General features: G+C 38.4%; 1 protein-coding gene across 2 annotated transcripts in view; it reads right to left on the bottom strand.

Moving 5' to 3' along the window:
* pigg (phosphatidylinositol glycan anchor biosynthesis class G) overlaps positions 1–15,207 on the bottom strand; it is a 145,996-nt gene that overhangs the window by 112,582 nt on the left and 18,207 nt on the right. For both annotated transcript variants that reach the window (XM_053506373.1, XM_053506374.1), the window contains exons 3-4: positions 7,514–7,723; positions 5,132–5,320 (exon numbers count right to left, since the gene is read on the bottom strand). In XM_053506373.1, the coding sequence (XP_053362348.1) occupies positions 5,132–5,320; positions 7,514–7,723 (399 nt within the window). The remainder of the gene's footprint in view (positions 1–5,131; positions 5,321–7,513; positions 7,724–15,207) is intronic.

Raw genomic sequence — 15,207 nt, 5'->3', positions numbered from 1 at the left:
AAACTTTATCTGCCTTTTGTGAGTATGCTCCCTACACACACATTTCGACCGCACCAGAGCACTCCTTGTAAGGGCTAGACAATCTAGACATGCATTATAGGAAACTCTCCAAAACATGGAAAAATCACAGTCTTGACGGGATGTGGCCTTGCCTAGGGTAGGATGAAGACCTTGCTTCTTTAAAGCTAGACATTTACAGACTGGCAGCTGTTGCCTTGAGAAAGTTTATAATAGCTTTAAGCAGAAAAATGCATTCCTCAAGGAAAGAATGTCTTCCTTACCACTGTAACAATTAGCTAATTCAAAGCAATTGATGGGCGAACAATTAAGGTTACTAGCAAGGGTTCCAAGGGCAACTCACTTCAAATCCACACAGCTCACATGACCACAGCCAGCTCAATTTATGAAGATACTTTTCAGTTTTTTTTTTATGCCTCAAAGCAGATAGTTCAAGAGGCCAAATATTTTATATGAGGTTTTATATTACAAAGTTGTAATATGAGAGTTATCTTCAATCTTAAAAGTGCCTTCTTAACATTTCATACAGCAGACATTAGGTCAAATGATCGATTTAATAATGGCAATAAATACTGTAGGATCCACTATGCCTACTAAGTCCTATCTTTGTTGCATACTCACAATATTTAATCCCCATAACAACATGTTTTTAGATGCTAGGAGGAAATCAGTGCCCCAGGGAACAACAACACAGACATGAAGAAAATATGCAAAGCTCCATTTTGACATTAAATATAGCTCAAGATCTAACATGGACTAGTGCCACACAGACAGAATGGCATTAATATTATCTGGTAAGTGGCCAGAATGCATCCCTGGCTAATATACAGAAAGCAGAAGGCTTTGACAACATGTAGCAAGTTACTGTGACTTTATTAATGTGGGTCATGCTGCCAAGAAATATAAATTGTCTGACCAAAAAAATAAAGAGAGAGAGATTTCCTTAAGGTAAGTGAGTTAAGAAATGTCCACAAGAACTCTTAGTCCACAAGAACTAAACAATTATGTAGCCATAAGAAAACTTACTAGTTAGTGAAACTAATTACTGTAGAAAAAGGCTTGAGTTTGCCAGGGAGCAAGTGTACAAATCTTGAACAGAGAAGAATTTGTCTTTTAACAGAGGTGGAGGTCAGGTATATCCTGTCTCCTCTCTGTCATACTTACCTTTCAGCCATTCCCAGGAAGACATCTTTACACTGTAGGTCCACTAGGAAAGCCACACATGAGGACTGCTACAGTACTTTCTCATTTTATTGAATCTGCCTAATCCCTATTTCTACTATTTTTATTTTCCCAACACCTCTCCCCCTTCCCTACTCTATAATGACATTCTTTCCTCCATTGCTTCCTGTTTCATCTTGTCACCTTTTCCATCCAATGAGCCCTTTCAAGTAGGGCATGATCATTGGCCCTGGAGGATACAAATTTGTAGAATCCTATTAACATTTTTTTCAAACTTCCATTTTTCCCAATCTTCCCGAGAAGGTTTTTGTCTGATGAGACCAGATTTACCATATTCCAGAGCAGCTGGTATGTCAGAGTAAGAAGGAAAAAGCATGATGTGATGCATCCATGTTGCCCCAGGGACTTTAAAGGTGCGCAGACTGTAGAACTGTGGAAGGGGCACATAAGCTGTAGCGCCGCTTTCAGTTTGTTTGGGAACCAGCCATCACAACACACCCGCCGAGAGGGAAAAGACTGCTGCCGTCAACATAAAGCCTCCTGTTCCCAGTCAGGAAAGCCGCCCAGATATTGGAAAGTTACAGTGTCTCACTTTGGTGAGGGTTGGTCATGATTGCAAAGCACACCATCGAGGAGCATGCGAGCTGTGCTGTCTGCACACGTCCACTCTGTCAATGTCAGCGCTCGGTAGCAGCGAGGGGAGTTGCATGTGAAAGAGGCCATGCCATGTGCCCCAGGGGCTAAAGGTGTGTGGAACCATCTCACCGTTTACCTGCCTGCCAAAATAAAAGAGCTAAAGGACCTAGCTGCTCTGGCATCTCCAGTCTCACTTAAAAAACCACAAATCACAATACAGGCAGCAAAAAGGAAAAAGAACACCGTCTTAATTTAAGGCCCCGTACCCATTCAGGAAAACCACCCAGAAGTTGACGTCATGCTTGACTCACACCTGAGGCCGTGCAGGAAAAGAGCTGGATGGGGCCGACTGCAGTAAGTCAAATATCTTGCACATGGAAAATGGCCACCATAATAAAATAAAAGCAATTTAACAAAATATTAGAGTGTGACAGAGACAGGGAGTTATCTGTCCACAGGGAAAGAAGACAATGCTTTTCAGTGTTTCCATTGCAACTACTATTTGACCTGCAAGAGGAAACCACCTTAAATGTCTAAACTTTCTTTTTCTTTAATGGATTTGGTAAGCATTCAAGAAAGACATGAACCTGAACACAAATAGGTTCTGTCATGTCTTCTTATTTGCCTGCTCTGCAGATAATGCAAGTAACTGAGCATGTTCCCTCTTTGTAGGCTATGAAGAATTGAGTAATTATAGCCCTCATCTGTGCAACATCAAACAAGCCTGTAGATCAAGAGCAAGCCTTAATAATGGTCTTTCAGCTAATGCCCTAATGTTTCTACAGGGAGATGGAGAGAGAAAGAGAGAGAGAGAGAGAGAGAGAGAGAGAGAGTATATCACTATCCCAATGGGTCACTTAAAGTTGTCTATCTAATTCCTAGTTGCATCTACACACACACTCAGGACCACACACACACAGGCACAGACACAGTGCTATGTAAATAGACAAGATGTGGAAAGTCAAACACAAAATCTTGCCAAAAACCCTCGAGTGAGGATGGAGTAGGTCAGGAAAACATAAAAGACCAATAACACAATAACAAAAGATGAACATATGAAAATGTTCTATCTCCATCTACACTGATGAACAGACTGCAAAAACATCCATACAATTCATCTTATACAGTATAATTTACAAAATATAGTTTGTGATTACATAAGCATCACAGCATCAACAGCATCAAATATTTCGCTTGCTAATCAAGAATGACACATTAACACATGTCAGTAGCTGGGTCCTGAGATGCTCTATGCTGCCTTTGAAATAACAAAGACCAGCTGTTTTCCCACAATTGAGATCCAGTTTCAACCCACAAGATGATTTCATTTACCTGGCAGAAGATAACTTTTATCAGGCTGGTCCTGGCCTGCAGGTTGAATGTTTGACAGCCCTGGTCTAGATAGATAAAGGTGGCAAAGGTGGCATGTCCATTCATCTGTATTAGCGATAGTGGGGTTTCTAAGAGGAAGCAAGCCCATTAGTGGCTAGGCTTCAGGTCGTATTAGGTAACACCAGGGTCTAGTTCATCAGACATTAGAAATCAATCTGTCACTACTCTTCAGTATGTCACTAAATCAATTAGGATCCTACCTCTGTAACGTCTGAGGCTGAGGCTGCTGGAAAAAACACGCCCATATAAACATGTACCTACCCCTGTGTTCTGCAAACCACTTTGTTTAACGTTCATCAGGAAAAGCCAAAAGAAACTGGATGTTGCACAGGCCTGGTTGATGAGTTATTTAAGGAACCACTTTTCTGCATAGACATTGAGGTTTCTACAAACATCATGCCAGACCATGTACTTTGTTTCTCTTTTTCTGCTCTTGGTCGACATCATACTAGTAAAATTACACTAGATAAATATTATGGATAAGGCCTGTAAGCAAAAGAGTCTTAAAAATGTGAAGTTTCTGTCTGATACATTGGTAGGTTGTACAGAATTTATCGCTATGTGTACAACCAGGATTTTATGAGCTGGTGCATAAATGCAGGTTAAGGCCTATCAACAGGGCATTAAAGCCTTCTCAGGAACTGTGGGTGGAGAGGAAGCATCCTGGGCCCCAGATGTCAAAGGGAGTGAACCTACTGTATGATGCCAGGCCTCAGTGTTAAATCCTCTGGGGGTCTAGTAGGCTTACCAGCAAAATACTGAGGAAGCTGCTTCAAGCTGCAATATTCAACTGCCTGCATGAACAACAGGGAGATTATAAGAGTCTCTGCATAAAATGTGCAATAGTATAACATTGATCCTTGTCCTACTGGGTGGTTCAGCTTCCAGCTTCTTCTAAACTCATTGGTAGTAGGTGGTTTTATGGACTGCAAAACTACAAGGGACAGAAACAAACCCAGATACAGAGAAAAAAAAGAAAATAGAAACAGAGATAGATATGTTGCAGGGGCTGGTGTCAAGCCCAAATCCTGGTTTGATCAATAAAGCTTCGAAATTTGGGTCACAAGCTTCACCTGATATTTAAGGCACCAAACCAGAGCTGGAAAGCTCTAAAAAAATCCTCTGAGAGGGGGAAAAGGAAGCAAGGAAGGTAGAAATGTGAAAACGTTATAATAAAAATAAAAGAATGGAAGGCCCTTCATTGCCATCATTCATCTTTGAAAGTAAGCAAAAGCTTCTAGGCTGATAATGGTCATAAACAGAGAAGAATACAGTAGGTCAACATTTTGATTCTAGTAAATAAAATATCTGCAAAATGTTGTACTGGGCACTTCAGATAATATCGTCAAAAGCCAGGGTTATTGGCACGACGCAATCGCTGATACTCCGCAAAACATGAAAACATGAAGTATTATAACAGTGATATTATACTGACTCTTGTGGGTGTTTGCAGCTCAAAAATGAACAGCAGACTGAACAAAAACACTTTTAAAAGCACTTGACAGTGAGCAGTCATATAAGCAAGTATTATACATATTCTGACATTGACTACTGAATCCTAGTCCACAGCAGAAAAGAGCAATATCAATGCTGAAACTGAATGCAACTTTGGAAGTGCTTTGGAGGTGGTGTGAGGGGTTGTGTGTGTGTGTGTGTTTTTTTTTTTTTAAACAACACTCAAAAGCAGTCATGTCTGATTTAATTCAGATCATCTAAACCAGATTATGTCTTTTATCATCTTGATTCAAATCATTCAAATCTGATTTAATTTACAGCAATCAGTATAGTCATGCGGTAAGAAAACAGACTGCACTCGACTGCTGAGGAGTAAAAAGAAAAAAAATCAATAAGGAAACAGAGAGACACAAAAAAGAGAAGAGGATAAGGGGCGGTAGTGTGTTACCGTCGAGATAAGGGAGAGGTGGATTTTCTTGATGATATCATCCATCTCGAGGAGTTTGGGCCCGATTAGAGAGCTGTGTGGTCCACTGATGTGTCCTATGTGGTCCAGTCCCAGATAATGCAAGATCAACATGTCCCAGTCATCTCTCTTTAGTGTGCTGTCTAGATGACGTGTCACGTTGTTGTCCACCTGGGATGCACACACATGGGCATACATGTACATAAAATTATCATTATATTCGATTCCTGTCTCTGTGGCCATAAAGTTTGTATGTTCTTCCTGTACTTGGTGGGTTTCCTCCCACAGTCCAAAAACATGCGAATTAGGCTAATTGGGGTCCCCAAAATTGCCCGTAGTGTGTGTATGTGTGTGTGCCCTGCGATAGATTGGCACCCCATCCAGGGTATACCCCGCCTCATGCCCTACAGTAAGTCTCCTGAGATAGGTTCCAGACCACCCCGCAACCCTGAATACAGGATAAAGTGGTATAGACGATAAATCCATCCCTGAGTTAAAATGCTGAACCATATGCCTTCTAAATAATTAATTACATAAAACTGGGAGAGTAAATATAATTTTTTTATTGATTTCAATATCGTAGGCCCCATCACACTGAGATAAAGACCATGAGGCCACCACTGTGTTCTAAAATATCAAAGAACACAGCAGGAATGGGGTCAACATAGAAAACGTGCATATAAAGGTTAAACTGCTTCCTAGCTGTCAGGATCTCAATGCATCTATTATGTTGCCACTAATGTCCTATCACACACATGATCATGTGCTAACCAGGTTCAAAGAGATGGAACCAATCACACACAACCACACTTGTACCAGGCATTGGTCCTTATCTTGTTTCAACCACATCCTCAGGCTTTTTTCCTATCATTTCCAAAAAAGCATGCCAGTTCAATGTCGAGAAAGACAATACTACGTCCTTACTGGTTTTTAATGCGTTCCTGCCAAATTGTGCAAGTTCTTAATGCATTTACCCAATTTTCTGCAGATGCAGTTGGAACGAAGCTTAGTGTGAAAATTACGGCTTCTCCAATTCAGTGTCAGTTTGATTATATACTGTACTGTGGTGCTTTATTAATACATGATTACTGAATATTTGTCTTTTTTTCCCAGTTTTAATTTTAGATAACAAAAATAATTTGCTAGAATCTTCACACTGCAAAACCTTCTCATATCGCAGCTACATTCCAAAGGCTGCACTGGCCACTAGGTTAGATTTAGCATGTACTCTTATATTTATAAAGCCATGCATGGTCCTTGATCCATCTTATCGTTCTGAACTGTTCAATTCCTGCACCTTTGTATGTCTTTGGAACTTTCGACACTGATCACATAACTCTTCCTGAGTTAAAAACCTCCACTAAGGCAGGCAGGTCTTTAAGTGTCTTGGCACTTAAACTTTGAAAGACACTACCTCAATCAAAGGTCTATCACTTCCTTTAAAACTTAACTGAAAAAGTTTCTGATTTCTTTACACTTCTTTATCTACTTTATCCAGTGTTCTTGTAAACCTTTTCTGTCTGTCATATAAAAGAAAGACCATATACTGTATGAATTAGATATGCACACTGTCCAGCCAAGAAAAAGTCACACACTAATATCTTATTCAATTTATTCAATTCATTCATTCAATTGCCTTTAGCTTTGATTGCAATGTGCGATGTGGTAGACAATTTATGTGTAAAAATTATTCCCATATTATAGTTCCCAGAACCACACTTTTCCATTTGAGTTCTGGAATACGCCTGTGCCATCAGGAAAGGAAAAAATCAATTAATGTGATAACCTGGTCATTCAGTACACACATATATACTGTATAAGAGACGCTAATTTCACCTTGGGATCAATATAGTGTTATATACAGGCTCTCTGCTAAATGAAATACATTTTATACCTAATTAAATAAATTAGGTATGAAGTGTGATGAATATTTGTAATTTCAATAGTGATCAAAATGATTATAATCATAAGCCATGAACATGGCTTATAAAAATGAGCAATGTAAGTTATAAATAAACCATAACAGAGCATGCTGTCATAGGAAAACAGCAAAGTGGTGTATTGCAGCTAGACACAAACCAGAAGAAACTAATTGAAAAGAGTCATTGAATTTGATTCTTTTTTAATAAAGAACAAGACTACTAGAAAAGGTATTTCTATGTCAACAATTACAAGTTTTGTCTATAAAATTACAGCACTTTTTAAAGACAATGTATAATTTATTCATCTTCCGTTATGCAGAGCATCTACAATTACAAGGCCCTGGGAATAAGCTACTGTATGAGCATAGAAACAATAATGTTTTAACAAGCAAAAGAATATACGTTAACACTGCGATGCACCATTTACCCTCTGCTCCCTCACCTCAGTGTAGTCCGAGACGAAGAAAGATGTCGTGCCATCGTACTCTACGAAGTGCTTGGGGAAGAGCCGCACCCAAGTGTCGTCACCATAGAAAATGATCCTTTTGCCGGAGTTCTTGGCCTGCCAGAGAAGGTTGTCCTCCAAGAGAGCCTGGGAGTTCAGGTTCATTACCACGTCGATAAAGCCGGGAATACTGCCTGTAGTCAGAGCCTAGAGCAGAGAACAAAATACTACTGCTGTTATCTGAGAAATAATGTCAAAGAAGGGCAATTAAAGTAAACTATAAGGGCAAAGATATTGGGTCTAAATGCTAGAATAATATGTGTGGTGGTTTGGGGAACAAAACATTAAAATCAGGTTAAAAAAACTTTTTGTAAAGATCATGTTAGGTACTATGGGTAAATAGTCTGTTTAACAAACAGCAAACATGACAATTGGTCCAGTTCCAAAGCAAAATCCATGAAGACTCTTAACCCCAGTTAAGGAACTCTCAGGCCTCCTCACTTGACCTCAGTCTGACCTTGCTAATGCTACCGTAGGTCTTATGGATAAATGGTGCCCCACAGCCAAGCTAATAAATTCTAATGGAAAGGCTTCTGTGATTTATTCGGTGTTTATAACCATAGTTTTAGAACCAGTTCATATATGGATTTATAGTCTATGTTCCATAGAGTTATGGTGAAAAAAGTGCAATGAGTTAAATAGTTAAAAAAAATATTTATATTTTAGTAACTGTTAAATTTTTGCTCCTAGACTGAGTAAACAAGAAACTAAATTACAGAAAATCATGAAAATTATTTTTTATTTGTTTATTTTATTTATTTATTATTATTTTTTTTTATCTAATTCTAAATCCGTGTTACTTACAGTCCATAGAAGTTAACATGAATTACTTGATAAAATACTGTATGGCGGACCGACACCTGCAAACGACTTGGCACCCTAAATCATCACTGACTGTAGAAACTTCACACTGGAATTAAAATAAATTAATTCCATGCTTCTCCATTCTTCCATCATACTCTGTGACCTTGACTTCTGAATGAAATGCAAAATTTCCTTTCATCAGAAAAGAGGATTTTGGATCACAGAGCTACAGTTCATCACTTTTCCTCTTTAGCCCAGATAAGACGATTCTGTCGTTGTCTCTGGTTCAGAAGTGGCTTGATACTGGACATGCAACAGTTGTAGAAGTCGTCTCTGCAAGGTGGCTCTTGATGCACTGATACCAGCGTCAGTCCATCCCTTTGGAAAGCCTTCCCAGGTTATTGATTTGGTGTTGCTTGACAATCTTCTTAAGTCTACAATCATCCCTATTGATTGTGCACCCTTTCCTAAAAACATTTTTTCTTTCCAGTCAACTTTCCACAGGTACTGTATACTTTAACACAGCTCTCAGAGAACAGGCAGAACTTTCATCAATGACCTTCTGTGGCTTTACCCACATTGTGGAGAATCATAATGATCATTGACATGGCACCCGAAATCATTACAGACTGCGGTAATATCACACTGGACTTTAAGACCTTGAACTCCAAATGAAATGTAAAATCTATTTTAAAAGGTGTCAAGATGATTGTCTTCTTGTCTGGACAACCATCACATCTGCAGTCTTCAAGATGATTGTGGTTGCGTATACTAAACTAGACCCCAATACACAGTATTTGAGCTGTAAGCAGTAATCATCAAAATGCTCAAAATATTTCAATTTACATGTAATGAATTTAGAGTATATGACCGTTTCAATGCTTAAATTACATTTATGAAATAAAAAAATGTATATAAACTTTCCATTATATTAAAATTTTTGGAGGTGCTCTATAATTATTTGTACATGCAAAATGCATGACAGTTTGGAAACTTGATTGTTAAAATGTGTTTACCCCTTATTATTTTTATTTAAATAAAGCTATATCCTCCACATCATAATAACACAGTACTATTTCCATTTCAAGTGCAGTTGAGTGGACTTGGGTGAAAGCACCTGAGAGGGCAGGTCATGCTGTATGCTGTTATGGTAAACAGATATCATGCCTGTGCCAAAACATACAGTCCTGAGTAGTCCACGTTATGTAATCAGTTAAAAAATTGTATTCGAAATAACTGCATACAGTCATATTGTAGTTGTTGAGGCTTTGGGGACATACTTGTAAAGCAATTATATGTCTTTTAAAACTCCTAGTCTCAGATTACTTTAAAAAAAATGGCTTTAAACTACAACTGGCTGCAATCTTTGGGTGATTTGAAGGGCTGTCTTGTCTTGTCCTAAGCACTCTCAATATGGATGCACTTGCACTGGTCGATCGCCTCCTCATCACTGGTGTCATTTAGATATTGCTTTAAGAGCAACTTTTTGTTCCTTCAGCTTTTAGAAGGAGTTTTCAATTAATGAAGCTTTTAGTGTATTCAGCATTAACAAAAATAAATAAATAAATAAATAAGTGAAGTACCAAAATGTGTGCATGCAGCCTGTACATTACTTGAATATACTGTATCTGACCAAATATTGGTTAACGCCTAGATGCTGATATAAAATCAATGGAGGACATAATGTCCAGAGGTGGTACTGTACTTCTTCCAGGGTTCCTGCTGAAAAAGAAACAATGAAGGCTACTTATGCCATCCAATTTGTTCTTTTCACACTCCTGCATGCCTACACACAATTTACACCATAATAACGGTGTTTATTCAGACCGCCAAAACGAGAGCCTTTAACATTACAGTAATTTGCCTTAACATCTTTTCCTGAGACAATTCACGTCTCAGAGGGAGGAGTGCAAGTTATAACTAGCAGAGCTAGATAGGGGTCAGCACGGTTCTGCCACTTCTTCTCTGCATTCGTCTTGCTATTTATCTCCTGTATTTCTCATCTTGAGCCTGGTCATGTCACACACAGCATCTTGTGCTCCCAATTTTATCATACACTCTTCATACAGTATACTGCATTTTATGCTCTCATAGAAATGCAGGTATTCTCTTCCGTTACACCTTTCTTCTTCACAAATATGAATTTCCCATGTACTACATGCATCTTCACAGAATCTCTTGTTGTGTAATCTTCTCATTCGCCTGCTGCACTGTAATATGCCATGGATGATTATTGGTCCCACTATTTTCCAGCCCTAAAGCTGTATGTGATTTCTCACTTATCAGAGTAGCATATTTATTCAGAACGAAATGGGGAGGCTCTGCAGCATTTGCAATCACATTTACACTGAAATGCAAGCAATTAAGGTTTCTTTTGTGTGTGTGTGTGTGTGTGTGTGTGTGTGTGTGTGTGTGTGTGTGGTAATCACTGTCCAGTAGACAGTGCACAGAGCCAAGAAGAATGCCACTGGCATAGCTAGAAGGCAAGAAGGAAAGCAGCTCCTAGGACTAGGGAGAATCAAACGTAGCATGCACACTTGTTTTTCCTTTCCTGTGTCTCCTTGCAAAATGGAATCCCTGACAGCTGAATGTCACATTAAATCAGGACTGCCAGTGAGGCAGGAACCTAATAATGTACGCTGCTCTATAACTGTGGGAACATAATTAACACTTTTCTTTTAAAGCTCTATATTGAACGTGCATTGTCTTCAACATCTAGTCTACGTTCACATTTCCAGACTGATGGGACTCAATTCCAATTTCTTTAACCTAATCTGATTTTATGGCTGTCTAAACGCACAAAGCTGATGTTTTTTTAGATCAGATCTAACTGACTTTCATATGTGGTCCTGGATTAAATAATCTCACTTGTACTTCACTTGTAAATCACTTGTAATTATAAATGTTAACCATCATGACATGCAGATCCAACCTGACCAAAGAAATCTAAACTGAATCAATGTGGCTTGTAATGTGAATGTGAAAAAAGAATTCTCCATTATGTTATTTAGAAGTAAAATATATGATAGTTATTGCCATCACATTGTCTCAACTGTGACCTCATCTGATGTTTATCTGTTGTGTATCATTAAAATAGTATATACGTTGTGTATAATTTAAAGGATGAATACTAAATTACAATCAACACATTGTCACTTCTTATCCTCCCAGAATATGTCACACTGTGCCTCAAATCAGGAAGTCAAAAAATATTAAAATATTAGAATATGTCATTTAAAATTTGAGTAAATTACTCCTCAGTAAAAGTATTGTGCATCCCTTGATCTAGGTCAGTACAAACAAGTGCAATCATGGGGAAGACTGCTGACTTGACAGCTGTCCAGAAGACAATAATCAACACTCTGCACAAGGAGGGTAAGCCACAGAAGGTCATCGCTGAAAGGGCCGGCTGTTCGCAGAGTTCTGTATCAAAGTATATTCATGGAAAGTTGGCTGAAAGGGAAAAGGTGAACAAGCAACAGGGATGACCGCAGCTTTAAGAAGATTTTCAAGCAAAAGTGATTCAATAACTTTGGAGAGTTTCACAAGAAGTGGACTAAAACTGGCATCAATGAATCAAGGACCACCATGCACAGACATCTTCACAAAACGAGCCACAACTGTTTCGTTTCGAGTATCAAGCCACTACTGAACCAGGACCAACATCAGGAGTATCTTACCTAGGAAAAGGAGAAACGTGGTTGCTAAGTGGTCCAAAGTCTTAAATTTTGCGTTTTATTTAAAAATCAAGATCCCAGAGTATGAAGAAAAAATGGAGAAGCACCAAATCCAAGTCCAGTGTGAAGTTTTTATAGTTGGTGATAATTTGGGGTGCCATGTCGTCAACTGGTGTTGATCCACTCTGTTTTGTCCAATCCAAGGTCAACACAGCCTTCTAATAGGAGACAGTAGAGCATTCCTGACAAGCTTTATGGTGATGCATCAGGACTTAGCACCTGCCCACAGTGCCAAAACTTACTGGTTTCCTGACCATGATATAACTGTGCATGATTGGCCGGCCAACTCAACGTGACCTGAACCCTATAAGAAATCTATGCGGTACTGTCAAAAGAAAGATGAGAAACACTTAAACCAACATTACTGTCGCTGCAATCAAAATAAACTTTGTTAAACTTCATGCCATGCTGCAATAATAATAATTGCCATGCTAGAATAATATTATTCTGTAAAAAGAAGCCTAGAATTTCTGTACTGTAAAGTTTTTTTAAATAATATTAGGAAATATTCTAATTTAAAAACGCCTTAGAACACTGTAATAAATCTGGAATATGTGATAGTTTTACTTTTTAAATTAAGAACCAGGAAAAGTTTTTTTTTTCATCAGTTTAGAAGAAACTGTGAAGCAGGTATGTAGTTCAGGAAATGATGGACCTGTAGCACCTCTGTGATGGCAGTTTGACAAAGAGGTTGCTGCTTGGATTTTTGGTGTCGGCAACAATTTTCACTGTCCTCTTTGACCTGATGGTGAGGAGGTCATTGATTCTGGCAAGTTCACAGTTGACGAGGACTAGTTGCTGCAGTCTTACAGATGGAACAGACAGAGGGAAAACAGATTGTGTGGAGATATGACGGCTGAGTATCATCTTTTCATGACTGGCTAAGATACATGTTCTCAAACATACAAGTAAATTACAATGATTATTACATGTATATGCCACACTGCAGAACTCCTTTCGCTAATGACTACCTTGAATAATTTACATGATCACCATTTTAAAAAATGGGTGATAAATTATATGTTTTAAAAAAAGGCTTCAGGAGTCAGTCGCTGTGGAGTACATGAACAACATTTTTTTACCTAAAATCGTTCTGATTAGAGATTCTACATAAACTGTTGCTGATCTGACAAGGTCTTTTCTTCCGACTTTAAAGAAAATTAAATTTTTTCAATAAAAGGATATGGGTCCATCTAGTCCATCTTATGTCATGTGAAAAATATTTGGGTTTCTTCAGGTGAATCGAATAACATTACTTATCAATTAAATACTAGTAAACTGGTGACAGGATCATGGACACTCAAGTTTATGCCCTCAGGGAACAAAGGCTAGCTCATCTGGACTGATCTCACAGAAAAGCCAATGTAGCACAAATTGCTTATGCTGGCCAAAATAGAAAGAACATATGGTGCATCATAGCCTGAAGCATATGAATCTTAGCCGGCAAAGAGTTTAAGGCTGTTGATCCAGTCTCCAAACTCTCCAGATCTCAGTCCAACTGAGCACCGACGGGATGTGCCGATCAAGCAGTCTGATCCGTGGAAGCCGCACCCCACAGCACACTACACCCTAAGGATTTGCCGGTGGTACAAGGAGACCTACACAATAAGGGCTTAAAGCTTTTTGTTTTAATGGTATGGCTCCCGCAATTTTTAAACAGGAAGAGAGTGCAAGACCTTTACAGCTCTTTGAAAATGCTAAATTTCCCCTTCTTGAACCTCGGCACCCGATTTATCCCAATATAACAAAGATGTTTGTATCAAGCGTGGACATAGCTAGGATTTTTCTGTTAAAGAGTATCGATGGTTCACACCACTCCTCTTATTAAGTCTGTCTGATTAAGCCGAGGTAGTTACACAAAACAGGTAGGGTGTCATGCAAATGCAGCATGCAAATGCAGCTAGTGATGAAAAGTTTAAGTATTTCTGGAGTACAACCCAACCCAGGTACTCATGTTTTTAGTTGTGACTATCTGTTCAGTTCTTGTGCACCTTGTCTTCACCTTGAGAAATTGGTGAAAACTAAGTTTTACTTACTGATTTAGCAATTCATAAATGCTGCTTCATAGAGTCTCTTCATTAATAAGCAATATACTTCTAGTTATTTCATCATTGAAAGCGGAAAAAGAAAAGTCCTTAACAAAGTACATAACACAGACACACACAACAGCTAAAACACACATTTGGGAAAATGCTGGACTGATTAAAGGCTAACAGAATCACAATCCAATTTCCTTTTGTTCCTGATGCATGAATGATTCTCATCAAATATTTCCATATAACGTTCACCTTTTTAGACATAATGGTTTTTTTTTTTAGAAATTTAAAAATATTGTTACAAGCTATTTTTCCCCCCATGAATACAAATACAATTTGTCAAACATGCGATTAAGGAGGAGACAAAATGAAAAAGTAAATCCAAATAAATTGCCATCCTTGGAAAATAATCTCTTAAATGTATGCACCATATAATGCAATGTGCAAGATTAAAGCTGATGCATGAACATGCCAGCCAAATAGACTAAAAAAAAACCTAAAGATCCACAGTTTCAAAAGTATAGATGTGTTCGTGTCATATTGACATCCCCATAACAACAAGCTGTTTAGGTCCAGTAAACAAAAGAACCCCTGTTGAGAGTAACAAACTGAACATCACCGGGCGATAACGGATGTTAAGATTATACATAAGAAAACTAAAAAATATTATATGTAAGTTCTGCAAACTTCACTTTCTACATGTGAATTAATGACGAGTTTTACATGAAGCTGTATTTACTCAAAGTTAGTTGTGACACAACCTTTTGAAAATGATTACCCTAAATGACCCACCCAACCCAAATGACTTGTCAAGCAGATGAAGCTAATCACCTTCTCAAGCTATTCGACTTCCAAGTATGATCAAGCTGTGGTCATTTTGATTAGCTCAGCGTAACTTAAGCATTTTGGTTTCTGATAGTATAACTGAAGCAAACAATCAAGGATCAAATGTCAAAGGATCTCTGGGACAAAACTGTGCATAGGCACAAGTCAGGAGAAGGTTACGAAAAGTTGCAATGGCTTTTCCACTGCCTAGAATCAAAGTGAAGTATAA

This window comes from Clarias gariepinus, chromosome 10 (genome assembly GCF_024256425.1).
Source record: "Clarias gariepinus isolate MV-2021 ecotype Netherlands chromosome 10, CGAR_prim_01v2, whole genome shotgun sequence".
NCBI classification, from domain to species: Eukaryota; Metazoa; Chordata; class Actinopteri; order Siluriformes; family Clariidae; genus Clarias; species Clarias gariepinus.
Note: the sequence above shows the minus strand (reverse complement) of the source record. Positions and strands in the feature narration are given on the sequence as shown.